This window comes from Perognathus longimembris, chromosome 9, assembly GCF_023159225.1.
Source record: "Perognathus longimembris pacificus isolate PPM17 chromosome 9, ASM2315922v1, whole genome shotgun sequence".
Lineage (NCBI taxonomy): Eukaryota > Metazoa > Chordata > Mammalia > Rodentia > Heteromyidae > Perognathus > Perognathus longimembris.
The window spans coordinates 69,414,288-69,441,573 of record NC_063169.1 but is presented as its reverse complement, the minus strand read 5'-3'; the positions used below and the strand labels follow the sequence as shown (position 1 = coordinate 69,441,573).

The 27,286-nt window shown below is 37.7% G+C and overlaps 1 protein-coding gene and 1 long non-coding RNA gene across 2 annotated transcripts in view; both read left to right on the top strand.

Annotated features, from left to right (window-relative positions):
- The window catches only part of Prkn (parkin RBR E3 ubiquitin protein ligase), an 884,626-nt gene that overhangs the window by 174,360 nt on the left and 682,980 nt on the right, over positions 1 to 27,286 (top strand). Inside the window, exon 2 of the mRNA XM_048354412.1 lies at positions 19,222 to 19,385. Within this exon, the coding sequence (XP_048210369.1) occupies positions 19,222 to 19,385 (164 nt within the window). The remainder of the gene's footprint in view (positions 1 to 19,221; positions 19,386 to 27,286) is intronic.
- On the top strand, positions 22,506 to 26,043 carry LOC125357475. The gene is made up of 2 exons (XR_007212160.1): positions 22,506 to 22,640; positions 22,686 to 26,043. It is a non-coding gene; the product is annotated as an uncharacterized LOC125357475 (long non-coding RNA).

Sequence of the window (27,286 nt, the reverse complement as noted above, 5' to 3'; positions counted from 1 at the left end):
GGAGCCTGCAGTGTGGTGAGAGCACGGAGCAACCAGGCTGCAGGGGCCCGGTCAGGGGTGTGAGTGTCCCCACCAGATCGGCGGACAGAGGGTGTACAAAGGCAGTCAACTCTGGGAAAGGCCCCCGACTGGCCAGCTTCTTTGTAGTTAGGAAAAATGGTACTGGGAAGGTTGTTCCTGAAAAGGATTGATTTGCCATTTTGGAAGAATCTCAAACATGGTCTGGAATCAAGAGACACGTCATAGCTGGTGTTTGGGGATGAGCAGAGAGCACAACTAAGATGTAGAAGAGGCGCACGGGGAGCACTGGAAGGAGGAAGTATGGAAAGAAGCAGGCTGGGGGAGGCCATTATGAAGGGCTTTCAATACCTGTGGGATTAAAATGTGATTCTTAATAAAAAGTGTCAACATGCATGGCTTTTGTCCAAAGGCTAGGAAAATGGTGCATGTCTTATCTAGCCTATTGGGCTGAGGTTAGAGAGGCGAAGAGACTGCCAAAAAACGAGTTCATGTACATGCCCAGGAGTCCCAGGCAGAGATTCTTCGGCTTTATTTTGTGTTTGCCCACAATATCCCTACGAGCAAAGGCAGTCACTACATACCTGCTCTGCGTGAAGCCTGGGATTTGCTATAATTTACCCATAGCTATAGAGGAGGGTATTGTCGGGCCTTAATAGAATGTCTTAGGTCAGCATTGTAAAGATACCAAGGAGCTGCACCGTACTCATAAATGAGAATGCAGGGAAACAGACCCCAAACTTCTCTGTGGTGTATATATTTTAACTTCCCTCATGAGGCAAAGGCATTTGCTTGCTAATTGGACCCTTCATGAGCTGCTGGACTGCAGGGGAGTGGCTGCCTGTCTTTCCCTAGGAGCCCTTGCGATGTCGCTGCTAGAGGTACAACTTTGGTACTAGATCTAGGGACAGCTCTGTTTACTGCTGTGTAGTCTGGGGCCATTTGGCGCTCACTCTACCTTCTCTTGCTGTGTATACGATGAGATGAGAACACAGGTGCTTTAGGCTTCTCATGTACAGTTAGTGGCTTGAAATGCCTGCGCATGAGGCCTGTGTATGCATAGAGAAGTCAAGTTCGTCACTGGCACCATCCTTGGCCTGGTTGCTGGGGTCTTGTGTTTGCCGACCACCCCCTATTTAGGAAGCTGATCTCAGCTGCCTGCTCTCCGACCCATCGCTGCTCATGCTGGTCCTGTCCGTCCATCGTCTTCTCTGTCCCTCTTCTCTTTGGCAGTGGGCACGTGTTTAGTTCCGCCTGTTGGTCTCGGTTGATGAAGGTAGTTTATCCACACGTGCTTAATCATATTAACCATTGGTGCTAACTTAGGTAGTTTACGAGTTGAAAGTATGATTATTCGTCACTTAGAGGCCTCGAGGCTAAGCGCTGTGCACACACCTAGTGTAAATCTTTCCCCGGAGGAGGGAGTCCTCTACTTTCAGACGCAAGCTACAAGTGGCCCGTGAATCAGGCAGTCATAAGCATGTCCCCCTCCAGGCCCAAACCGACAAGTAAATAAATGAGTAACAATAACAAAAATCGCATGCAAGCCGATGGGTAACTTAGCCCTGTGAACCAAGATCAGTGGACTGTGCCTTTCAGAAGCATGCATGCTGTCTTGTTAACATTAGGAAGGTTTCTTTGGTGGTTGTTGATGTTTTTGTGATTTTCTGGCCTTTTTGGAGATGCAGAGTGAAAACTATTGCACATACTTGTTTTTCTAAATTGTTGATTTAAAAAAAGTGCCAAGTAATACATGAAGAACATAAGAAAGTAAATATAATTCTTTATCTCGAATTTACCTTTTCCTGGTGGGAACAAATGAAGTATTATCGGGGGACTTTTTGTAATTAAAAATGTTTTTCATTTCAAATTCCTTTAAAAAAAAATGATTGTTTGACTACGTTCTTGTCTCTCCGTCCTTTTTCTATTGGACCTCTGATGTCATGTCTTCCTGACTCCTCAAGCCCAGCTCTTCCCAGCACCAAGAGTTTTCTCTCTCAGGCAGCCTTTCTTCTGCTTTGATTCCTGATACTTCTGTGCCATCTGCTTCATCTGGTCACCGGTCATCTCCTCCTAGAATCTGCGTAAACTCCGCCCCCCCCCACCCCCGCCCCTGTATCTCCTAGGTTGAGGGGAAGGTGGTGTGTACTGGAATGTCTTTCCTGCTTTAGCTGATCTCTCTCTCTACTCTCACTCCTGGTCACTGTATTATGGGATGTGTCATCACCTCCATCGAGCAAAATTCAAATCTTTGCCATACAATATGGCTTCCCAAGTAAACTGTTTTGTGTTTGCAAAGAAAATCTGTCTGTTATTCATGCCACTTTAAAAAAAATTCTGCATTTAGTAGCATTTAAAAAGAAATGGGATTTATTTATTAAAAATTTTTCTTATCTTCTATGTCAGTTTTTCTGTGACTCTTGGAAAACTGAATTTACATTGTAGATTAGAAGGTCATGTTAAAATCACAGTAATGAATAGCCTCCTGCTTCATTTTTCCCTTTAATTACTCACCCTATCTGAAGTTAAAATGGAATCTGATTTTTTAACAAAATTAAATAGCCCAAACAAATAGGTATAATTGTTTCTAAGCAAAAATGATGAAAAATATTTTCACAATTTATTCATTCAATATGTGCAGGCAAGAATTAAATACATATAGGTTACTCTTTCTGACAGGTTCAGGAAGTTAGACATATGGAATGTCCCAGCTGTATTATTGGAAAATAAATAAGATGTATTATGTTGGCCTAGCTCCGCTTTGTCATTCTTAACATTAGGTTAAGATGGATATTCCCCCTGTGGTATTGTGTTATGTAAATATTTCTGTCATTTATTCTTTCAAAGATATTAAATCATTTGAATAATATTGTTTCAGCTTTATATGAGTGGGGAAAAGGCCTTTTTGTTCCAGTAACACAAACAAACCAATGGTCCTGGAATCTCTACATTACCTATCAAATGTCATGTTCTAATTACACTTAAGGAAAAGGTGGGGTTTGCTTCATTAAGTTAATGGTTGTTGAAGCTAAAGTGTGGCAGGTATCAGCTATTTCTTTTCCCATCATAAAGCAAAAAAAAACCCCACAGACTAGAGTATAAATCTTTACTTGTAAATATAGTTTTACAAAATACATATAGCCAGTCCTGGAGCTTGGACTCAGGGTCTGAGCTCTGTCCTTGGCTTCCTTTTGCTCAAGGCTAGTACTCTACCACTTGAGCTACAGCACTGCTTTCAGCTTTTTTGTTTGTTTGTTTATGTGGTGCTGAGGAATTGAATCCAGGGCTTTGTGTGTGCAAGGCAAGCACTCTACTGCTAAGCCATATTCCCAGCCCCGCAAATAATTTTTTTTAAGAAATAGAGAACCTTGGTATTGCAGTGACCTGAGAATGCAGAATGTTTCTGTCACCATTGTCAGGCAACTTGCTTTCAGAACTATACTCATCAGCTGGGTAGCCATTAGTCACTCAAAAGAGAGTCCCAGCTGAATTGTGTTATAACTGTAAAATGCACAGCAGATATCTTTTTAAAAAAGAAGTCACAATACTTTAATAATTTTCATACTAATTAAATGTTGAAACAATAGTACTTTCATTATATGTAATATATTAAAATTAATCTCAACCATTTGCTTTATAACATGGCCAAAAGAAAACTTAAATTGCATACATAGCTCACATCCTTCCCTTGCATTATCTTTCTGTTGGGCAGCAGTGTTCTAGGGATGAAAGAGAAGAAATGTGTGGTGCACAAATGCCCACTCTTTGTATTTGGGCATTTCAAAATGATTACATTTAATCCAAAGCCTAAAGTTGGCAAATGAAAGGAAAATGCATTTAGAGAAAACTAATTCAAATTGTGTTCAGTAGATAACAAGACTTAGAGTCATTAAATTCTTTTTCTCTGGAGGCAGTAGTTTGGTCTAATGCTTTTACCTAAGAGACAAAGTATGGGACATCATTTATGTGCACACAGAGTAGAAATTACTTTCCAATTTTTTCTTAAAATCATGATGTCTCCCTACTGGAAATATCCAATTTTGATAAGCAACTAACAAATATATAAAACTTTCACTTTCCGTAATGAGAAAATGACCAAGGAATTAGTATTTTGTGAGACTACACATGTAAATGAACTGAAAATTATAAAATTAAGCAACTACAAAAGGGAAAAATAGGTTTAATAATATTTACTTAGTATTTTCTTTTGAGGACCTGAATAATGAGGAGTAACATAAAATAACATCTATCATAAGGAAATTGTGAAAATTATTCCAAACCCTTAGAAACATAGACCAACCTACATTAGAAGTAACTATGCACTCTAGTTACATTGATATAATTACTTTGGGATTGAATTTACAATCAATTCGTTTATGTCTATGTGTGTAATTGTAGTCAGTGCATGTATTCTTGAATTATCTAAAGCATATTATTATAAAATTAATAAAGTAAAATGAGAACCTCTTTGTAGGTGAATAAATATGGCTAAAGCATCAAAATTCTACAACGTGACAGCTGTGGGATATTGTATAGTACCTATCTGTAATATGCAGTTACATACTACTGGTTTGCCTTACAAATGAAATCATTTTGTCCTCAAGCCAGTATGTTTTCACCCTTAAGCGAGGGGCCGCACAAATTTCTGTTATGTGTGATCTTACATTGTACTGGGCAGCTTTTGAACCATCATCTCAAATTGTAATTAGACTGAGAAGAAGTTTGGAATATGTTACTCTGTGGTGTAACCAAGAACAAAATTTGAAGTATGTTTTTGTATATTTCGATCAGTAAGAAACCATTAAGTGAATCTTTCTAGAGTTTCCCTGCATTTATATAGAAGATAAGTACCAAACATTCCTATTATGGTCAATTGGGTTTATATCAGTTGAGCTAACTAAACATAGAAATTCGTCTTTCGTCATGTTCTCTGTACCATTTTCCCAGAAGTGCATGTTTATAAGTGACATTTAATGAATTTAGCTTGTTAGATCTTCTTAATTCTAAAGACAACCCAAAAAGATGACTCCAGCTGCAATTAAGGGACTTACTCAATTACCCAGAGAATAGTATTTTAGTAATTTTAGCATATAACAAAATGAATTATATTCTAATAATGCAAAGTATAGATTTTTGTTTCTCTATAATTTATAAATTTCAGTAATGATTCCTGCATTTGTTTTATAATTTTAAAAGTGGAAATTTTTAATGTATAAGAATGTATAAATTTTAGTAAATGGTTAAATGTATTTCATTATTCATTTCAGTGAATACAAGTTTAAATTACTTTGCAGTAGTGGTGAGTGACAAAATAGATTAGAGATGCAGGGATGAAAGAGAGGGGTAGTAAATGTCTTTCTAATAACTTTTAACTTTAAAAAACATACATGAGCCTCAATGATAGTTTCACCGCACACTAGCATCAATTCATCTCTCAGTCAGGAAAAGAGGCTAGTGTTCTGTGCTTATTTTTAATTTTGTCCCAAACCCTCTAGAATTCAACCTTCCTGCAAGTGGAGATTTTTGCCTAAATAAGTTCACTACAGTGTCCATGATTCCTGAAAAATGCCTGTGAATAGCAGAAATTAGTTGAAGATAATCCACCCTTCTTATTTGTATCATAAATTATAAGATCCTAGATTTTAAAAATCTATCGTTGATTCCGTGTTCAAATGTGTTATCTCTTCCAAGGAGATATCAGTGACCTTGGGAGGCCTTCCTCTGTTAGAGAACTTACTCAGGACAATGCAAACTGATTTTTGACGTTCATTTATTTTTAATTGATTTATGAATTGTGTCAAAGTGATGTACAGAGGGGTTACAGTTTCATATGTAAGTCATTTTTGCAAATTCTTCAATAGTATATATTTTAGCAATTCCATTTACTATGGTAGTAGAGGTCCTTATTATCATCTTGATATCTGTCCTGAACATTTTCTTACAGTGTAGTGCATCTTCCAAACAAAGAGTGAGGTCAGTGTAGGTCAGTATAGTGACTGTTTTTATGAGTACATCAGAAGATGAAACTAAGTTCTATCATAGCTATATCTCACAGGATTTAATATTTAAAAATAAAACTCATGATTAATTTCATGAATGACCTTGTTTCATATTTCACCAATTTTATATGTATTTAGTATTTTGGACTCAGGAGCAACTATGTTTATCTGAACTAAATTTTCTTTAAAAATTCATCTCAGGCCTACAGGTGACTATCATCTCTTAAATACCCATTTATTAATTCTTAGACTATTTTTCCTTATAATTCTTACATAATGTTGATTTAAAAAATCTACTCTGTATATATGTATCCAAATGTACTAATTGATCTCGGATTTATTCTGTAAAATGTTTTACTCTTCAGATAAGAGACCACATGTAATTCTTTTATTGTTTCACCATCAAGCTGCCTGCAAGTCTCTGGGAGGGCATCATAAGAAGTTGATATTTTAGCAAAGATTTATAATAATAAGTAATAGTGATGATTGAATCATGAAGATGTTTCATAATATTAGGGATTAGAGTATTTATAGATACACTGGCTATTTATTTGACCTACTACTCCACTAAAGTTGGGAATAAAATTGGGAAATGCTTTATTAGCTAGCTGCTCAACAGGTATTTGCGGCATTGAAAGAGCGTTGATCAAGCTCTGCACTCTTGGCTGGGAAGATTCATGCACTTACTTTATTGTACCAAATTCATTAGTAGGACTACTATTAACTACCCTTACTACTCCCACTATCCCATAGATTTGCACATTAAGAACAAAGCTATAATGAGAATCTTGCCATATACCTTGGTGAGAACTGTGTTTCCTACCATTATAGGTTTTCCTAAATAGGTAAGAAACACTATTCTGTCTTCTGTATTTGCCCCAGGGTATAAATGTAAATTGAAAGAATTCATCACCTGCTCTTAGTACAGTCATTGAACACAGTTATTACTGAAAAAAGTGCTTTCAGGGTAGTACTGATACAAGATTCAAGTTTTCTCATTCATTTTGTTGAATGTTTGTAGCACGCCTCTATGTGCTGGGCCTTTTTATTACAGAAATGAGGATATGTGAGGAAAATAGTGTTTATTAATTTATTTTCTAAATGTGAAGCAGTTCTTATATGCTAAGAATTTTTAATAGTCTCTGGGACTATAAACAAGCAAAGTTGTTTCCTACTGGAGATTAAATTTGAATTAACGGGAAGTAAATAACCAAAATGACAATAAATAATATATCATCATAAATCAGCATAACTAATAACATTTAATCAGAGTAGTCACAGGACTACTCTGTAGTAGCATTTGAGATGTTATCCCAGACATATGAGTGAGCCAGGTTGATATAGAGAAAGTATTAAAAAAAAAATAACATCCAGAGGGAGGTTAGCTCATTCCAAAAACACAAAGGAGAGGCCAGCCAAGTTGGAGCATGGTGAATTACATAGACAGAATGCGGCCCTTGATGGAGTTGAAGGACAAATGAAAACTGGCCTATGTACCTTACAGGTTGTGGTGAGGGGCACGAGTTCTATTCTGTGAACAGTGAGAAGCTGTTGAAAGGTTATAGTAGTAGGATAAGTGAATAAAAATGTAGAGAATGAAATTCTTTACAACTGAAAAATAGAGTGGTTTTCATGATTCATTTATTTAGCTATTCAATGTCTCTAGATTTAAATAATAGAAGATTCCTGACTTTCATATATGGCGGTATCTCAATTTGGATTAAACAAGTATAAAAATAATATTTTCATCTTTTAATCAGTACCAACAAATTTTCCAAGTAGAAAAGGGGTAAAAGCCTTACTTTCTTCTAGAATAGCATACAAGCAATTAGCAGTATGAGAGTTCTTGTTGTCCAAAGCACTTGTTGATAAACTAGGCATTCCAAAGCCTAAACAAGAATGAAGGTCTTGTTGATGAACACACACACACACACACACACACACACACACACACACACACACACACACACTCCAAGTTGGAAAGGGCCTAAGGTTTCTAAGTCCATCAATTTATGCATTTGAACTAGAGCTGCCTTAGCAAGGAACCATGTACAATCACAGCTAATACCAAGTTAATTGTATACATTTGTGAATCAAATGTTGGCTTCTGGGTATAGTCATAATCACAAAACACTTTTTGGAACATCTTTCTGTTCAGAGTATAAACATGTAGAGATTTTGGCATTTTCCTTTGGTAGTATACAGTAGCCATGGTGGTTTTGATTTGTTAACCTTTTGTCTTAATAGTAAAAGATGGAATAGAAGACAGTCTGTGAAAAGTTTCACTATAGACCTGCAGAGAACTCAAATTCCTCTAAGTCCTACCGTTCTCTACTCTTAACTACAAACACAGCATCCTACAGTACTGATAATCCGTGGCTAGTGGAACTACAGGGCTAGTAGATTAGCAAAAATGTTTACCACAATGTTTACCAATAAAACCTTCTCTGCTCCAGACATTTCCTTCCTTTTATAGCAAATCATAAGTTTTCTCTAGCTCTGAATATTTTTAACTTCTCCATTTAGCTACTCCCTGCTCTGTTCTCAAAGCATTTGGTATATGGCATATATCACAAGTCCTAATACAGAAAATACCATCTTTTTGTACTGTTCTAAAATTCCATCTTAATGTCTCTGGCCCCAGGCTGTGTTACTGAATCTTGTGACATAAGTTTTTTAGCGCCATGGCTAGCACATAGTTATTTATTCTGTAAATATTTGTTGGAAGTTCGAATGAATGAATTTTAATGTCAGCAGCAATTTTGTCTGAATCTTGTTAATACCATTTCAGAGCATATGGAAATTAGAGCAGTGTGAGTAATTCAAGAGAAAAAATATATTAACTGTTGAAATATACATCTTCTTTAGTATCTCATACCATTAGCACTATTACAGGTTTTTTAAAGCACTACAGGGCATTTCAACTATGAGATATTTAACAACAAAACTGCCACATCATAAACAAAACATATAATGCAAAGATGATGTTTATAAATTTTATTTCTTCCCATGATTTTTGGATTTTAAAATAGGAAAGAAACATTCATTTATTCTGCTTATTCTGAAAGAAGTCAGTAACCTTTATGCCAGGCACTTTAGTGACTGATATATAGAGATTTTCTTGTGGGACAGACAGCAAATACAGCATGGCTCTACAGAGATATAATTCATGTATTATAAAATTCACCCTTTTATAGTAAAAATCACTGATTATTTCATACGTTTATATTATTCAACCATCACAGATTATTTTTATCACCCCCAAAAGAATTCCTCTAATTTTTAACAATAAATCTTATTTCTCCCAAATGACTGCCACCCTAAATAATCACTAGTATAGTCCTGTGTCTATGGATTTGTCTCTTCTCAACATTTCATATGAATGAATGAATGCAAAGGCTTTTTATGACTGTAATCAGTGAATCAGTGCTTCATCCTGTACCATCAACAGACAGTATTCTACTGTGTGGATACATTGAAGTGTGCATAAATTCATTTGTTCATTGATGGGCCTTTGGGTAGTTAAGAAAGAGTGCTTTGGCTTTTAAGAATAGTGCCAAAAGGAACAGAGCATTTATGTGCAAGTTTCTATGTGGACACAATTTTCATTTTTCTTGGGTATAGACATAGGAATACATTTCTATGTCATGTGGTAACTTAGTGGTTAATTCTGGGAAGAATTTGACTGCTCTCTATAATAGCTGTGCCATTTACATTCCCACTGCCAATGGATGAGATTCTAGCTCTTCCATATGTACAGACTTCTAAATATTTTATCAAGTATTTTCCAATGGTGCTTAAGAATAGGAGAATAATTTGATAATGATGAAAAAGCACTTTCCCGATTTATTATTTTGGATACTGAAGTATTGTTTAGTAGTAGTTGCTAATAATATTTATTGGTATTTATTATATACTATGCATTAATCTAAGAATTTTGCATGTAATAGGCCATTTAGTCCTTGTAGCAGCCGTGTAATAGAGATACACACATTATTTTCATTTTTGGAGCTATTTAAGAAGCAGAGGCTAAGTGACACAAAATGTTGAGAAACAGATACAAATCGAGGTAGCCTGGCTCTCCCCCGCCCTGTGCACACCACGGCGGGGGCAGTGTGGGACTCTGACGTACTGGTACTGTCATTGTTGAAAACTTTGCTGAGAAGTTAGGAAATATATTTTTGAATAGAATTTTGTATTTCAACTTAAGGGATAAAATTGTGTGGTAAGGCTTCCTTCTCTAACCTATTCATTTTGTTAATCATTCATAGTGCTTTTTCTTGTCACTTGTAAGATATAAGATTATTTTATAGTCTTAGTAGTGTCATGTAATGAATGTTTACTATGTACCAAACACTATTCCAATTATACTGCTTACGTTAATTATCCAGTAATATGATACTGTCTTTAGAACGTATCTTCATAAATATTTTATGCATGAATCAATCATTTATACTGACTCTGGCTTCTTTTTGCTCAAGGCTAGCCTCTACCCACTTCCACCCTTTTCTGTTCATGTGGTGCCTAGGAGTCAAACCCAGGGCTTCATGCATGCTAGGCAAGCTCTCTACTGCTAACCCACATTCACAGCCCTAAAACGTCATTTTTTTACACTGTATTTTTTTGTGTTTTCTTTTTTGGTACTGGGGATCGAACCCAGGATGTTGCATTTGCTAGGCAAGTGCTTTGCCACTGAGCTACATCCCAGCCCTAAAAGGCCATTTTTAGCAGACTGAAATCATAGATTGTTTTTGTCCTGTTTGTGGTGACTTTTATAAGACATTGCTTTTTAAATTATTCTTAAATACCCTTATGAATTCTCTTGAAATGACCTATTTTTAATTCCTTCATATTATAAACTATTTCTAATGGATTGTAGTATTTTTTATCTATTTATATATAAAATAATTGAATCCATATAGAAATCTCATTCATTTACTTAAATAATTTGTTGATGCTTTTTGACAAATAGTTTCAAAACATAAAAATGCATCTTTTATTATGAAATTATGTTTATCATGAACTGTGCTTATTTTTGTAATTGGTAACATGTGTCTGTGGGTGAATATTACTTACTGCTAGTATGAAATAGAATCACTTTTATTCTGTTCTTCCTTTACATTTTTAGTCATGAGCCCTTGTTCTAATAAGTAAGTACACAGGAATAGAAGGGATTTTATGTCTTCCTTACTTCATTTTATGTTTTTAAACATACAATGGAACAAAAATTACATAGTAATACTTCATTGCAGTTATTCCAACAATCAATCAACCTGTAACCCTGTAGCTCCATCTTTAATTTTGATAAAAGTTACATTTTGGAAATTGCGGAAAACTATTGTGTAGTTCATCACTTGTTCACTTCCTGGGAAGTGTATCAAATAGTGTACCAAGCCAGGTGCCAGTGGCTCATAGCTATCATCCTAGCACTTAGGAGACTAAGATCTGAGAACCTAGGTCCAGAGACAGCCTGAGAGAATGTCAGTTCCAATTAACCAGGCAAAAAGACGGACTTGGAAGTGTTGCTCAAGTGGTAAAGAACCAGAAATGAGTGAAAAAGCCATACAAGGACCTGAGTTCAAATCCCAGTGTGTGTGCACACACACATGCACACACACACACACACATGCACACACACACACACACACACACACAACATACTGTATCAAAGATTTTTTACTCTAACTTTTCTGAATACAGATGTTGTATTTTCCCCCCTGGATTCATAGCAACCCAATTCAGTGCAATTCAAGTGATGTCAGTGAAGTCTTGGATCAGCCATAGACATGTTTTGAGGCCTGTTAAGCTTGAGGAATGGTGTGTGAAGAACAGAGGTGAAAAGACTGCTTTCCCTTTCCCTGCCCTGTCCACAGTCCCCTGTGGAAGTCAGTGAGTGATACGAAGGAGAATGCCTGAGATTTCTGTTCGTTTTCCTTCTGGATAAATTGTGAGCAAACCACTTTTCTTCTCTGTTCATTTGAGTCTTCATTTTGAAGGTAGTGATAGTAAGAGCTGTCCCAATTATCTTTCAGTGCTGCTGTAAAGATTAGCAAGAGATAATGCCTACCAAAGCACTTTGAAAATTGAAAGCTCTATCTAAATAGAAGCTATCATTATCGGTATACTAAAGTTACTTTACATCAATTACAGTGTACTTTAAAGTATAGTGAAATAAAACTCCACTAGAAAATACGTCTTGCTAAAAGAAAATAAAAGGTACATTTTTAACTTACCCAAACACTACTATTATGCAATTGACATTAAAGCCACCATAACTTTTAAGGCATAATTTGGGTTTAAATGAGAGCCCATAATTATTGAAGTTTACAGTATGCTATGTCATGAACCCAGGACCTTATGCTATAGGACCCCTCTAATATTTGGGCCAAGCCTGCAATCCTTCAAGTTTTGAATTATTCTCCAGATAGGGTCTCATGCTTTTTGCCCAGGACTTGCCTCAGGATTACAGGTGTTTTCTATCATATTTAGATTATGATATTTGAAGGAGAGTCTCACTAAGTATTTTACCCTGACTAGCCTTGACCTGCTACCCTCTCTTCTCTGCTATCTGCAGACCTGGGATTGTAGGCCTGCACTGTCACACTGGGCTTAGGCAGCCTTTAAAGTCATGTTAAAGACTTTATGTTTAAAGACGTCCCCTATGTTAATTAGTATACTTTCCACAGAAATCTTATGAACTAGGAATTTTTATTTCCTATAATTTTATTTTGTATGCAAGCGCTGGGATTTGAACTCTATCCTGAACTCTCTTGCCTTTTTTGCTTATGGCAACCACTCTACTACTTCAGCCACATCTCCACTTCAACGTTTGGCTGGCTAACGAAAGGTAGGAGCTCAGATTTGTCTGCCTAGACTGGTCTGGAGCCATGACCTTCAGTTCTGAGCCCCCTTAGTAGCTAGAATTCTACACACAAGCCACAGTAGTCTGGTGAAATAGGAAGTTTTGAGGGACAGAATAAGGGAGAGTAACTGTGTGATGTTGTGAGAAGTCCCAATGGTTACAAATTCCATTTGAATCTTACCGAAGCAGCTGCCTCTGAGCCGTAGGTGACCACACTGGCAGTGGTTCTTGCTATGGCTCCGGGTCTCTTACCTCCTAGGACGTCCGACATTCTTCTCCAGTTGTTTGTCACCCATGTGGAAACCAGGTTAAGACCTACATACTACAAATATGGCCAAAGGAGTGACTGGCCCCTCTCCCAACTCTGAACTGGGGAGGAGAGGGAAGGTGGAGAATGTGATTTTTGAGCTCCTTCTCCTCTTCCAAATGGTGAAGGGACAATCGGAAGTATCCTTTATATTCTAATAGTTTTGTCTTGTGATCTACATTATATGATATTAGTATTGCCATTTTTGCCTTCTTGTGACTTCTTTGTGTTTGACAAACAGAATAGGTACTTCAAAATATGTGTGTCTTTATATCTCAACTGCTACCCTTTAAGACAATCTGTAGTGTTAACTGCAGTCATTCTGATAGTCTCTGTCTGTGTATTTGGGTGTTGGTTGCATGAAAAGGTAATATAGTTATTGATATGGTTAATTTGGGTCTATAACTTTACTACTATATTTTTCTTTTCATCCCCTGTGTTAATTACTTATTTTTAGAATCACAGAGGTTAACCATTTACTGTATAGTTTCAAGCTAGTATGTGCAAAGTATTTTTCATTGTTTTCAAAATATGATCCTTACCTTTGACTTCCAGTAGTTTGACGCCCATGTCCCTTGAAATGGATGTAGTCATGTTTATCCTTCTTAGTGAAAATATGTACATTTGATCTCTTCATGACATACTTAAAATTTGGGGGTATTATTTACTCTAATGGATAATCCTTCTCCGTTGTTTCCTCTCTGCCTCTCGTTTTTCCCCTCTCTCGGTCCTCTTTTCTATGTATAAATATATATGTATATAATATTATTAGATATATTGGATACTATTATCCAATAGGACCTATTGGTTTATTTGTTTGTTTCTTTATGTCCTGTCCTGGGGCTTGCACTCAGGGCCTCGTGCTCTTGCTTAGTCTCTTTGCTCATGACTGGCGCTCTTCCATGGAGCCAGACTGTAGTCAAGCATTTTTTTCTCTCATTCAGCGGAGATGGAGTCTCAAAGACGTTTCTAGGCTAGCTTGAAACCTTGCTGCTCAGATCTCAGCTTGTTGAATAGCTTGGATTACAGGCATGAGCCACCACAACCTAGCTTCTTTTATTTATTTTACCCTTTTATATCTATTCTTTACACTTTTCTCTGTCATCTCCATTTGTTTATTAAAAAATGTATCTAATAATTTTTTATTCTCAATGTAGTCTTCTTGAATTTCCTTTTGCTTCATTTTTGTGATGTTTTTTGTTTCTTTACTCATTTATTCCATCTTTCAACTTATTACAAAAACATTTTGTTTTACTTCATTGAGAACAGTTATTGTAATTGCTTTGAACTTTTGTCTTCTTCCAAATTAGATCCAATTCAAGGGCTGGGGATATAGCCTAGTGGCAAGAGTGCCTGCCTCGGATACACGAGGCCCTAGGTTCGATTCCCCAGCACCACATATACAGAAAACGGCCAGAAGCGGCGCTGTGGCTCAAGAGGCAGAGTGCTAGCTTTGAGCGGGAAGAAGCCAGGGACAGTGCTCAGGCCCTGAGTCCAAGGCCCAGGACTGGCCAAAAAAAAAAAAAAAAAAAACCAAATTAGATCCAATTCAAGGTTTGTCTTAGTAGCTTTCCTTTTCTCCTGGGAATATGTTCTGTTTTGTAGATTCTTTGAAATATTTGACAAATTTATAATTGTTATACAAATACTATGAATTAAAGATTCTTTTTAAAAAATTTTTTATGATAATTGTTTCTTTTGTCTTTGGAAGCAATATTTGAGTTTTTAACATTTTTGTCAGTAGTTGGTCTTGAACTCAGGGCTTTGGCGCTGTCCCTGAGCTCTTTTGCTCACGGCTAGCACTCTACCACTTTGAGCCATGGTGCTACTCCCAGTTTTCCTGGGATTATTTAAAGATAAGCTTCCTGGGCTGGCTTTGAACCTCGATCCTCAGGTCTCAGCCTTCTGAGTAGCTAGGATGGCAGATGTGAGCCACCTGTGCCCAGTGGAAGCAATATTTTAGCTAGATTTGGATGGAAAAAAACTCTGGCCATTTAGTAGCATTAGTGATCTTCAGCTAGATCTAGTTTTTAAATGAGCTTCGATTTTTGAGCTGTTTTAGTTTTACTGTTTTCCAGTTTTCACTACATTTACCCTCACACACTGTTATACTATGTTTATTGTTGTTAATCAATGAATGTTAGTGCCCGCTTTACTTACTTATGCTTGGTTTGGATTTGAATTCTTTGGTACTTATTGTTTCTTTTTCATGATCCCATCTAGGATGCATGATTACAGTTAGTTGTCCTGGGCAGGCCTGATTTGATGTTCTAAGAATACTTCTTCACTAAGTCTGGGGGAGTTCTCAGTTTCCTGTTGATTGGTCAATCAACTTTATATTACTTGTATTCTGGAGAATCAATTACTTCTTTTTTTTTTTTTTTTTTGCCAGTCCTGGGCCTTGGACTCAGGGCCTGAGCACTGACCCTGGCTTCTTTTTGCTCAAGGCTAGCACTCTGCCACTTGAGCCACAGTGTCACTTCTGGCTGTTTTCTGTATATGTGGTGCTGGGGAATTGAACCCAGGGCTTCATGTACACGAGGCAAGCACTCTTGCCACTAGGCCATATCTCCAGCCACAATCAATTACTTCTGACCAGGGAATGGATGTCAACTGCTAATTGGCTTATACCAATTCCTGAACCAATCATTGAGCTAATATCAGCAGGATATAGCTCTGTTGATTAACTCAAATCAACTTTTGGGAAAGGAGTGTCAGTCACACTAAATCACATGACAAATAAGAGTGCAGAAGAAATAGAATAGCTTTTTGAGAAAACAACCAGGATCATGTAAAGGACATATGCATTGATGACTGATATTCAACTTAGTATTATCATAACTCAGAGAGCTATACCCAGCTCATTTCTTCAGATATTTTTCTTATTCATGTATATATTTTAGTTAACCAAATACCTACTGTTTGGTTTGTCTTTCCATCATAAACACATTTTATCTCAGGCTTGCTTTTCAAAAATATTCATTTCTGGGCCAGGAGTATGGCCTAGTGGTAGAGTGCTTGCCTAGCATGCACAAAGCCCTGGGTTCGTTTCCTCAGTACCACATACACAGAAAAAGCCAGAAGTGGTGTTGTGGCTCTAGTGGTAGAGTGCTAGCCTTGAGCAAAAAGAGCTGAAGGACAGTGCCCAGGCCCTGAGTTCAAGCCCCAGGACTAACAAAAAAAAGTCATTTCTGTAGTATTTGTAAATTTACCCAAACTGGAATTAAGACTTACACAAATTCCAATTAAGCCTTTATCTTTAATTTCTCTGTGTATTAAAAAAACCAAAGATGTAAAATTCTGATAATATGAGTAGACTTTCTTGGATTTTTTTCTTGCAGTTTTTCCTCTTTTGTTTTCTTTATAAGTCTGATATGACTCCATAAAGGGAACTTGTCAATTTCAGGTCACACAGATCTGTTTTGGAAGGATTGCAGTTTGAGGCCAACTAGTCGGCTGTGTATGAGGAATGGCAGGAGGGGTTCTTGAAGCCTTTTCTCAGTCAGTAGATGGGTGCAGGGCCCAGTTCTTGTCATCTTAGCTTCATGGGAATCATAAATAGGTAGATAAACCAGAGAGGCTGTTAGACCCCATCTTAAAGATAACACTACATAAAAAAGGGCTGCCTGTGTGTCTTAGTGTTAGAATGTCCATCTAGCAAGTATGAAGCCCTGTGTTCTAACCCCAGGATGTCAAAGGAACTAAAAGACAAACAACAAAATAAAGCACACTGTGCACAGTCATAGAAAATGAAGTGTAGAATGAGGACCAGTCCTTGTTCCGCCCAGCTCCTTCCCCTTGCCTGCCCCTGGGGGACAGGTCATCTTACGCTCTTGGATCTTGGGCTGCTTTGAATATACCTCAAGACTCAAAGTACATTTGTATTTACTCTCCTCTACCTTCACATTTATGGAATGAAATGAAATGTTCCTAAAAGTACATCCAAAGCACCTTTTCTCTGTTCTTGGTATTCCTTCATGAATTTTCTTAATTTGAAATGCTTTTGTCACTTCACTCCTTACTTTTTCTAGGTGTTTTTCTTGTTGTTTTAACTTACTTAGGGTTTTTGCTTTATAGTGTCTTCTATACTACCCGCTCTCATTTTGCTATCATTTTTACTTCATTGTGTCTTATAACCATTGTTCCTTATCCTTTTCTCTTTGCTTTGCATGGGAACTTTTTTTACTGAGGATCTTCTTTTCAAATTTCATTTTTACTGCTCATATTTATAGGGAATATCTGAATTATGTTGAAAAGACTTTTTATTGCTATTTTGATCTTTTCTTTTATCATAAGGAATAAGCATGTGGACTTCCTTTTAGACATGGTCTTGGACTGCCTATTATACTAGAAACAGATGAGCTTTAGAAGCTGTAACTGAATATGGATTCTGATTTTATTATAAAGAAGCTGATATCCTTAGGCAAGTAGTTACAGTTCTCTGGGCTTTCATTCACTGCTGTATATATGAGGACAATAATGGTAATCTCACCAGATCTTAGGGTCCTTAGAAAAAGCAAATGCAAGTGTAACATGATGTAGTTACAAATGCCTAATTAGGATTGGCAAGTAAGTATTATTTTATGTGAACTAGTCAGCATTAATGCTGTATTTAAAGTCAGTACAGCAAAATAAGCAGATGATGATAATATCTGCCTTCTAGTACCTTATGTTTTTAAGAACATAAAATACATACTGAAACAGTAGACATATTATTTGATGTCTGATAACATCATCCACAGTTTGAAGAGGGTTGATGTGCTCCCCCCAAGTCTAGTCAAGGAGTAAGTGTAAGGAGCACAGAGGACTGAGGAATAGGTCTTCCTAGCTATTCGTGAGGAATAACAGCTTGCATGAAGAATGGCAAGCAAGCTATAAGGGATCTACAGAGAAAACACTGCTGGAGCCCGGAGTAGGCACATTTCTTGCTGGGGCTTTGTGCACCAGGTCTGTAAAAGGGGTCACATTTGAAAGGGATCATTCAGGTGGACAGAATTCAGGGGTCAGTGAGACAAACCATGTACAAAAGCAAGAGTAGAAACAAGATACTGGAGCATAGGTTTGTACCAGGCAAGGGAAGTCTTGGGTTTTTCTTCCCAGCAGAAGGGACGACTCTTTAAAGAATTTGAATGGTATGAGGTCAGAGCTGTGTATCAATAAGTTTATCTTGCAGAAAGGTATAGGGCATTTTGTAAGGGAAGAAGAGTATGGACCAAGCATGACTCTGGTTAGGAAGGGAATGCAAGAATATGGAAACAATTTAAGGAGATCCTGATGGAGAGCAGTGAAAGGACCAAGGAGCAGAAAGGGCAGGCAGAGCAGAATCACAGCTGAGTGAGCAACACCCCGGGGTGGTGGGGGGGGGGCAGCGAACGGGTGGATGTATGTTCCAGCCTGAGCTGACAGAAATAATGGCTCCAACAAGGGAAAGGAACACGTTAGTTTTAAAAGAAAAAGCACACATGTCCCTGCAGACCCAGGGAAGCCTTTGGCCAGGACCGTCCGAGTTCAGCGCTCTTAGGCATAGCCCGCGAGGGTCTTCCCTCCTGTTTATGAAGGAGGTTGAGTTTTCTCCTCTCCTCCTGGAGCACGAACACATTGCCTTTTATTTTTATTCAGAAGGCGCTGTGGAGGGAGTGAGAGTTTGTTCTGGCTGTCAGAGCTGAATCTCTTTGATAAGCTCATGGGAATCTCACGATTCCAATCAAACAAGTGTTCTGCTGAGTCCTTCGGTTTTCCAGGATGGATGTCAAAGGCAGAACACAGTTTTGGTTTGCGGGTCACAGACTAATATACAAGAGGGAAAATCCCATGGGGGGATTTGGTTTGTTTGTTTTGTTTCCCCACACACTACTCTATAGAATTAAATTTTATGTTGTAAGTGAAAAAAAAAAACATAAAAGGATGTGCTATTCACAGAAGGTGGGTGAGGGGTAAATTGGTTCAGAAAATGTTGTGATTGCGATTTCAGAGCTTGAAATAATGCTTGCTTTTTTTTTTTCTTCCTTCCCACCCCTTCCTATTTTCCTGGTCAGTGTTTGTCAGGTTCAACTCCAGCCACGGTTTCCCAGTGGAGGTCGATTCTGACACCAGCATCTTCCAGCTTAAGGAAGTGGTTGCTAAGCGACAGGGGGTTCCTGCCAACCAGCTGCATGTGATTTTTGCAGGGAAGGAGCTTCCAAATGACCTGACCGTGCAGGTGAGTCTCCCTGGTGGAGCTTTCCAGGAATGCCGCCAGCCCCATTGCTGATCCCATCTTCCCTGCCAATCTGACTTTCCTGCCGAGATCTAATAGAATAAATAGTACCTGGGGATTCCTTGAACTTTATTCCACACTGCTTCATTAATTCTGACCTTCTTAATTATGTATTAAAACAGCAAGTAGGAAGGATTGGAAGAACAAGAGAGAGAGAGAGAGAGAGAGAGAGAGAGAGAGATTGAAACTGGACTCAGCGATTAAATGTTCACTGACTTGTAGGAACAGCAAGGCATAATTTCTGGCGCTGTTCAATTTCTACCTTATTCTTTTTGAATCTTAATGAAGAGGGTTGAAATAAACTGTTCCCAATCAGCTGCTCCGTCACCCCTGCATGGTGAGGGATTTGTAACCCAACTGTGACCCCTGGAGGACAGTCAAAGCTGCTGTCACTTGTGGTAGAGAGTCAGCTCTGAGTGTACCCTGTGGGGGTCAGAATGGCAGCCCTGGGCTGGTGGGTTAGGAAGACCGGAGCAAGAGTGTATCTCTGTAAGTCAAGGTCTCCAAGGCTCAGTGAAGTTGCCCCTAGAATTAGAGCCTGGCTAAGCATGGAGTGGGCGGCCTCAGTGCTCTCCCGGCTCAGTGCTTCCGGGACACCTTTCTGCCCATGCTCCATTGGCGTGCACCTAGACCCTGCTCACTGTAGGCATGGGAGGAACTGGCTGGGTGACTGGTGGGCAGAGCCACCAGCGAGAAGCTTTGTTGAAAAGGCAGTGGGTATGTGCAGTTCTTCATGTTCCAGGGTGACAAGTGAGAGTAGGAGTAGGAAAGAGCCAGCCCTCCCTGTGGTTGGCTCTGGTGTTGGGACAGGGCCCAGAAGACCAGAGTTCCCCTCTCTTCAATATCACCCATGAATTGCTCTCACCTATCCACCTGTGTGGAACAGGACTGTGCTAAGGGACTGCCTCTGACTAACACCAGTCCAGTCAGTCCTTTTATCCACTTGTATCAGTGTTGCTTCTGGGCCCTGATATTTACAGCTTTGTGAAATGCTTTTGGAATGTGGGGATACAAAGAAGCTATAGAAATGCAAATCTTCCCATCATTCTTCAGGCCTCTCCTGCTGCTGGTGGTAGGCAGCTCATTGTGAACAAACTGCTGTGCTTTGCTTTTAGGCAATTTGTTTTTATAAGGGAAGTGCTTGTGCTAAAGAAATGTTTTGATTACAAAAAAAATTCAGTCAATTAAAAAGCCTTTTACTGTACCTGCCAACCTCTAAATCCAAGATTATTTCCTTCACAAATAAATGATTTTTAAATTGTTCCTTGAATTGAAATACAGTATATTACCAGAACTTTGAGGTGCTAGAACTCCTCCTCTTTATCATGTATGCTGATTAGTGAAATAATTCAATATTTCATATTCAATTAGACTAATTGTTACAGAGGATTTATTTTACAAATACCTATATATATAATATTTATTGATTTAAAAAGCTTTAACTTGACAAACAACTTATAAACTTTCCCAGTGTTCCAGACTTCTGGGATCATGGAGGAATCCAGCTTGAAAAAAAAAAAAAAAGATACAACTCAGCCCATGTCTTCATGAATTCTAATGTTTATCTGGAACTGAATCCAAGAGAAATGTTAGATTAAACTACATGGGCTTGCCATGTTTATAGGTAAAATCATCAGCAACTTCACATGGTTCATCCCAGTATCCATAATATAAAGGTGTCAAACTTAATTATTAGAGTATTGTAACTGGAAAATACGAACTGTGAGGCTTTAGAGGTGGAGAAATACATCTGAGTAGAGTCACCGAGGAGGACCTCAAGGGTGAGCTGAATTCAGGTAAGGTTCCGTCCATGGAGGGTGGAGAATGGAGTGGTTTGTGAAGGAAGGATGGCTTCTTGCTCCTCTGGAATGTACGGGCAGCGTTGGAGTTGGGCAAGATACTGTATCCGAGACTCTATCTGACAGAACACTGACTGGCTTAGAACTGTGGTTTCACTTCTGGAGAATAGTAGGGAGAATGGGAAGGATATTGTTTCCTGCCTGATGAGAGCTGGTGTGGGCAGGATACATGCGTGGCGATGCCTAGGGAAGGCCAAGAGAAGAGCATGAGTTTCTGAAACAATAAGCTTGTGGAGTGGGCTCAGCAGAAGGATGAACGAGGAGATTTTAGTAAGTGAAAAATTCGCTTGAAAGAGCAATAGAAATTACACAATTTGGGGAACAAAGAGAGAGAGAGACAGGGAGAAAGAGACAGAGAGACAAGACACCGAGAGAGAGAGAGAGAGAGAGAGAGAGAGAGAGAGAGAGAGAGAGAGAGAGAGGAAACAGAGGCTGGGGAAACACTGAGGCTGTAACAGAGCATTTGAAGTTTGTGTCATGGAAGTACCAGAAAGACAGGATGAATGGCTACACCTCCCAAAATTTCTTGAAACACATAAACTGTAGGTTCATGAAGGTGAGAAAACCCCTAAACAGAAAAGTCCAAAAACATCTATGCCAACACAAATCATATTTAAATTTGTTAAAACAAAAGTCAAAGAAAAGTATCTAAAGCCAAAAAAAGTGGTGGTGCCTGTAACTCCAGCTGCTCCAGAGACAGAGGTGGGGGGGATATGAGTTCAAGGCTAGCTCCAGCAACATTAAGGAGCCCTGTCTCAAAAACAAAACATAAACACAAAGGCAGGGACGTAGCCAAGCAAGGCCCTGGGTTCAGTCACTAGCACAGAATAAAGAAAGAAATTCTACCTTATGCTTGGAGACTAAACACTTTGACAGCAGGTTTCTCATCCCCAAAGGCTGATGGAAATGACATGATATTTTTCAAATGCTAGAAGAAAAGATCTGAGGAGAACCAAATGAAAATATGGCTTAGAAATGAAGTAGAAATGAATGCATTTTTCAGATGAAAAAAAGCTAAGAATTTGTCACCAGCATACCTACTAAAAAAAAACAAAACAAAAAAAAAACTACCGGAAGTTTTTAAACAGAACTGAAACTATAGGAGAAGGAACTTTTCCTCCAGAAAGAAGGAAGCAAAAGTATGGGTAAATGCAAGAGACTTTCTTCCTCTTGATTTTTCTAAGCTGTGTTTAAAGGTTGTAACAAACATTATAAAACTCTTTCATGTAATTGTGAATGTAGAGGAAATATTTTAGGCAAATATATTATAAACTGGGATGTAAGGAAAGTAAGTTTGTAAACCTCAGGTTTACCTGTAATGTGACAATTACAGTGAAATGTAACGAGTTATGAATTAAAGTCATATCTAGAGAAACCATTTAAGGTAACTAAGTGAATAAAATCTAGTAACAACACCGAGTGCTAATAAGGATTTGAGGGCCTGAATTGTTCATACACTGCAAGTGGCATATAAAGTACCAGACACTCTAGTAAAGAATGTGGTGGTTTCTTAAAAAAAAAAAATCTGAATTTCTATTTCCCACAGGACACAATAGTCACACGTTTGGTTTAGACAGAATTGTATGTACACAAACATCTGTACATAAATTATACAGCATGTGTATGCACACTAGCCCAAACTTGAAAACAACTCTCAAGTCTTCAATGGGAGAATGGATAAACAAACAGCCAGGAATGTCACCTTACTGAGCAAGGAAAAGGAGTTGTCCACTCATACAATATCCTATATTGATTGGAAGGGTATTGTGCTGAGTGAAAAGAGCCAACAGAATAAGCCACATGTTGAGTATTTTTATTTCTGAGACACTCTTGAATTAATACAATAATGGAAATGGATCACAGATTAGTGACTACCAGGAGCAAAACCAGAGTGGCAGCTAGAGGTAAAGGTGGCTTCGAAAGGGCAGCCCTACCATGGACCCCTACCACGGTGGAACTTTGAAAGACAGGCAGAGTTACTGCTGATGGTGCGATGGTGCAACTATGGTTTCTCAGTAGCTCCGTGGGGATAACTGGAAACAGGTTTACGGAAGGTGTCTCTAAAGTTCAATTTATAAAAATAACACAAGCCAAAACCTCAAAATATCCATCACCCTTTGAGGTAGAATACTCAGTGAGTGATTGTAGAATAATTAACAAAAATAATTTAACTGACTAGAGAAGACACGCTTAGGGATGAATTCATATGAAAAGTGTATGGTCAGCAGTACTTAGAGACATACTAAGACATTTGTTTGAATTCTTAAACAGCACCTGTAGTGCCTTATAGAGCTGAATAGATGTGGTAAGTATTCATTTACAAAGTTATTACCACATATTTCAACTAAACGCAAGATAAATGTGTCTTGACAGTTGTGTACGCCAGTTGTACATATTTTCCAAATTCCTGTGAGAGTCATGCATTACAGTCAGAAATAAATGAGCACTTCATGTAACCATCCAAGTTAGTATGCTTAGAGAAAACATCTACTTTAAAAATGTTCCCCCTTTTATTGGTACCATAACATTTATGTTAGGGAAACAAGTGAGGAATGAAGTGATTTCATTTGAAAACTAAATGTATTGAAAAGCCTTTTACTTTTTTCTATTGAATATTAGACAGAAAGAGGATAGATATATTTTGTATTGGACCTATTTATACCATGAGTTTTCATTTAATGAATGAGTTTCACAAATAAATGGCTGGTATAATACATTTTCCCTGTGATTACAAAATGGAAGGAAATCAGGCTAAACAGCATACTATCCAGAGTAGTGATCTAGTCGTTTCTTTGTACCCTGGAATACAGTTGTATAAACCTCATGTCGGTCTCTGCAGAACTGACTGTACAAGCACATTTTCTCAAGGTTTCTCCATTAGTGGACTGTGCTTCTGGCCTTGTAGTTCCTTTAGGTGCCTATAGGTTCTGCTTGAACTGGCTCAGATGATCAGTTGGTTATTTGGGAGTCTGCCATTCTAGAATCACAGGGTGGTAATAAGTACAGAACAAGTGCTTACTTAAGGAAGACCCTTGTTTCATCTGTTTATGTCTGCTTGATTGTATACATCATGAAGAAAACAACCTGAAATTTCTTACCTCTGTGCATAATTCAGAACCCTCAGAAATATTTTTCTGTTGAAAGGATGTCTTGACATTTCTGTGTCCCTGTGGACTTAAGAAACATCTTTGAGCGCTGCCATGGTTAAGCAGGAACTTAAAGAAGGGGGGCCCGGTGTAGAGTTGAGATGCTCAAGCTTGTAGAGGCTACAGATCTATTGTCTGTAGGCTTATGTAACAGGCTCACATCTCAAAGACATTTCCATTGTCGACACTGAGCTCACATTCCAAAGCAGGCTGTGTGTGAGGGAGGCCAATCCTCAAACCTTAGCATGAGTTGCCTTTTATGAGAGTGACAAAGCCCATACCATAGGAAGCCAGAAAGATGAAACAGGTCAAATACCACGGAAAGGTATTTGCTATTCGAGAAGGCCTAGTTCCAAGTATTCTGTTCTGATATCTCCATCCTATCATCCAGTTTGACCTGCTGTGTTTGAGATTTTGTTTAAATATAGCCATTATCCTTAAGGAAAAAAAATTAAGAAATAGGAGTTGTAGCTAGGCCTATAGCATTATCTACCCTATTCTGAAATAGAAAATTCATTACCAACGTTCTATTTTTTCTTTCTTTCCTGTTACATGCTGTTATTATAGAGAACAATGAAAAGATTGTATATGAAAAGGTTTTTTGAAACTTACTCCCAAATTTACTTATGAGGAATAAATAGGAGTTTTCATCTTCATTTTCTGTTTGTAGATGGTCTTTAGCCGTAGCTTTAGTTAATCTCTAAATTAACACGAATAAGTATTCATTCTTTTTTTATTTTCTTTAGGTATGTTATATGGTAGATAAATCTACATGAATATATTAAAACAGTTTAAGTACAAATCTTGGGATATACCTAAGTGCAGAAATCAAAATTAAATGGTAAAAGGAAAGTTTTACTTTCCTATCCTAATATGCTACACTCGCCTTTTTCTGAAGGATTAGGTTTATTTTTTTTATAAGATTACCATCCTAATAAGCGAGCATTGGACAGGTGAATGTTGCCATGGAGACCTTTGGCAGCCGCTGAAGGGTCTGCTGAGCCACCCATGTTCTCTGGCCACGTGTGAGGGGACACAGGGAGTCGTTTGTGCAGAAATAAACGTGGAAGATTCTCGATTGCTCGCAAGCCTCTAGAGTATCCATTGTTTACAGAATTTAAAAAATTCTCTTTGTTGTAGCCATCTGTGTGTATGGGTCTTCGCATAGGCAAACCTTTCTTTGGGGAATGTAGTTCTTTAGAAATGTCTAGTTCTTTTTGGAGTGTATTTCTGGATGACGCATTTCTTTGAGGTATTGTTCGGCTCGTGAATGTTTCTTGTCCTATCAGTAGGTTTGGTCAGTTTACATTCAGAGAATGTCATTCAGCTAAGAAGTCATACAGAGTAATGATGACACAGAGCTTGGCTTTTTGAATTAATAAAATATGTTACTATTAGAGGGAGAAATGAGGAATGAGAGAGCCAATCCATGTGTATGGTTTGGAGCACATCACAAACTCTGGAATATACAGTTTTTGAAAGCACAGCACAGGTTTTTCTGAGGTTATTTTCTGTTCATTTTTAGTATTTCAAAGAAAATTGGATCTGTGTTTGCATTCTATGTATGCATAATTCATCAGAATACTGCTCTGAATGGGAAAAAATGAGAACAGAAGCTTGTTCAGAACATTTCTAGTATTATTTAAAAACTAAGACACTAAGAATGTCAGTGGATAACATCCAGTGAATAGTATCTGTTTCCTCAGTTTACTTGTGATGCTCCTCAGAGCCAGTTCTCGCTTTCAGCAACATGCTATTCTCATAGAAGCCTAAATACCTTTTATATTCTCTCTTTCCAGAGTTTGATGATATCATCCCACCTATATGGATTGCCATATAATACAGAAAAGATAAGACTTATAGGATGTAGCATATTATATGAAATCACTGAGTTCAAATTATGCTAGGTTTCATATTTCCAGCCATAGTGAAGTAGATACAAATCACTTAGGAGTCAGTCTGTCCAGGATGGAGCAATTTAAATTCTTCAGTCTTCATTTTTCTTCATCTGTAAGTGGAGATAGTAATAGTACAAACATTTTTTAGAATTGTTTTCAGTACTTAAAAATTTTACCTAGGAAAGTCTGACATAAGCAAATTTAGAACTATCATGTGTTTAGCTTAATGAATAATTCCAAGAATTTATAGTTTTAAAAATACTCACAAACAGAATAACTTTATATCCTATATCAAATTGACTATTCATATACTGATTTTAAAACAGAATTTTGTAGCATCTTTTTTAAATTTAATTTATTAATTGAACACAAATTTTTTTGACAAGGTGTTGTGCAAAAAGGGTACAGTTACATAGTAGGGCAGTGTGTACATTTCTTGTGATATCTTACGCCCTGTTTTTCTTTCCCTTCTCTAGGTCAGGTAGACATATATATAATATACAGTGTATCAAGAACATATATAGTACCAAGTGGCCAAGCCCAAGAAAATTCGCCTAGGGCTTTAAATGTAATGTCGATATTAGACAATATGTCGACAGTAGTCTTATATGAACATACATACATAGATTTTGAGCTATTGTATTCCACTGAGAGGTCAATTTTTGACCTTTATATGTTGAGTAGTTTATATGTTGAGTAGTTGTTTATAGAATTTTGTAGCATCTTTGAAGGAACTCCTTCACTTTAATTCTTATGTTAAACTGTTGTCTTAAAAAGACTATACCCTATCCTAATAGCGCTTGCATTTTTCTTTAATGCACTAGACAGATATTTGAATATTCCACTTTATTTGGGGCAGAATTTTACAAGAGGGCTTACTGTTTAATATCTCTTTAACCAGGAGCACCAGGAGCACTCGGAGATTGCTCCGAGTTACTTGA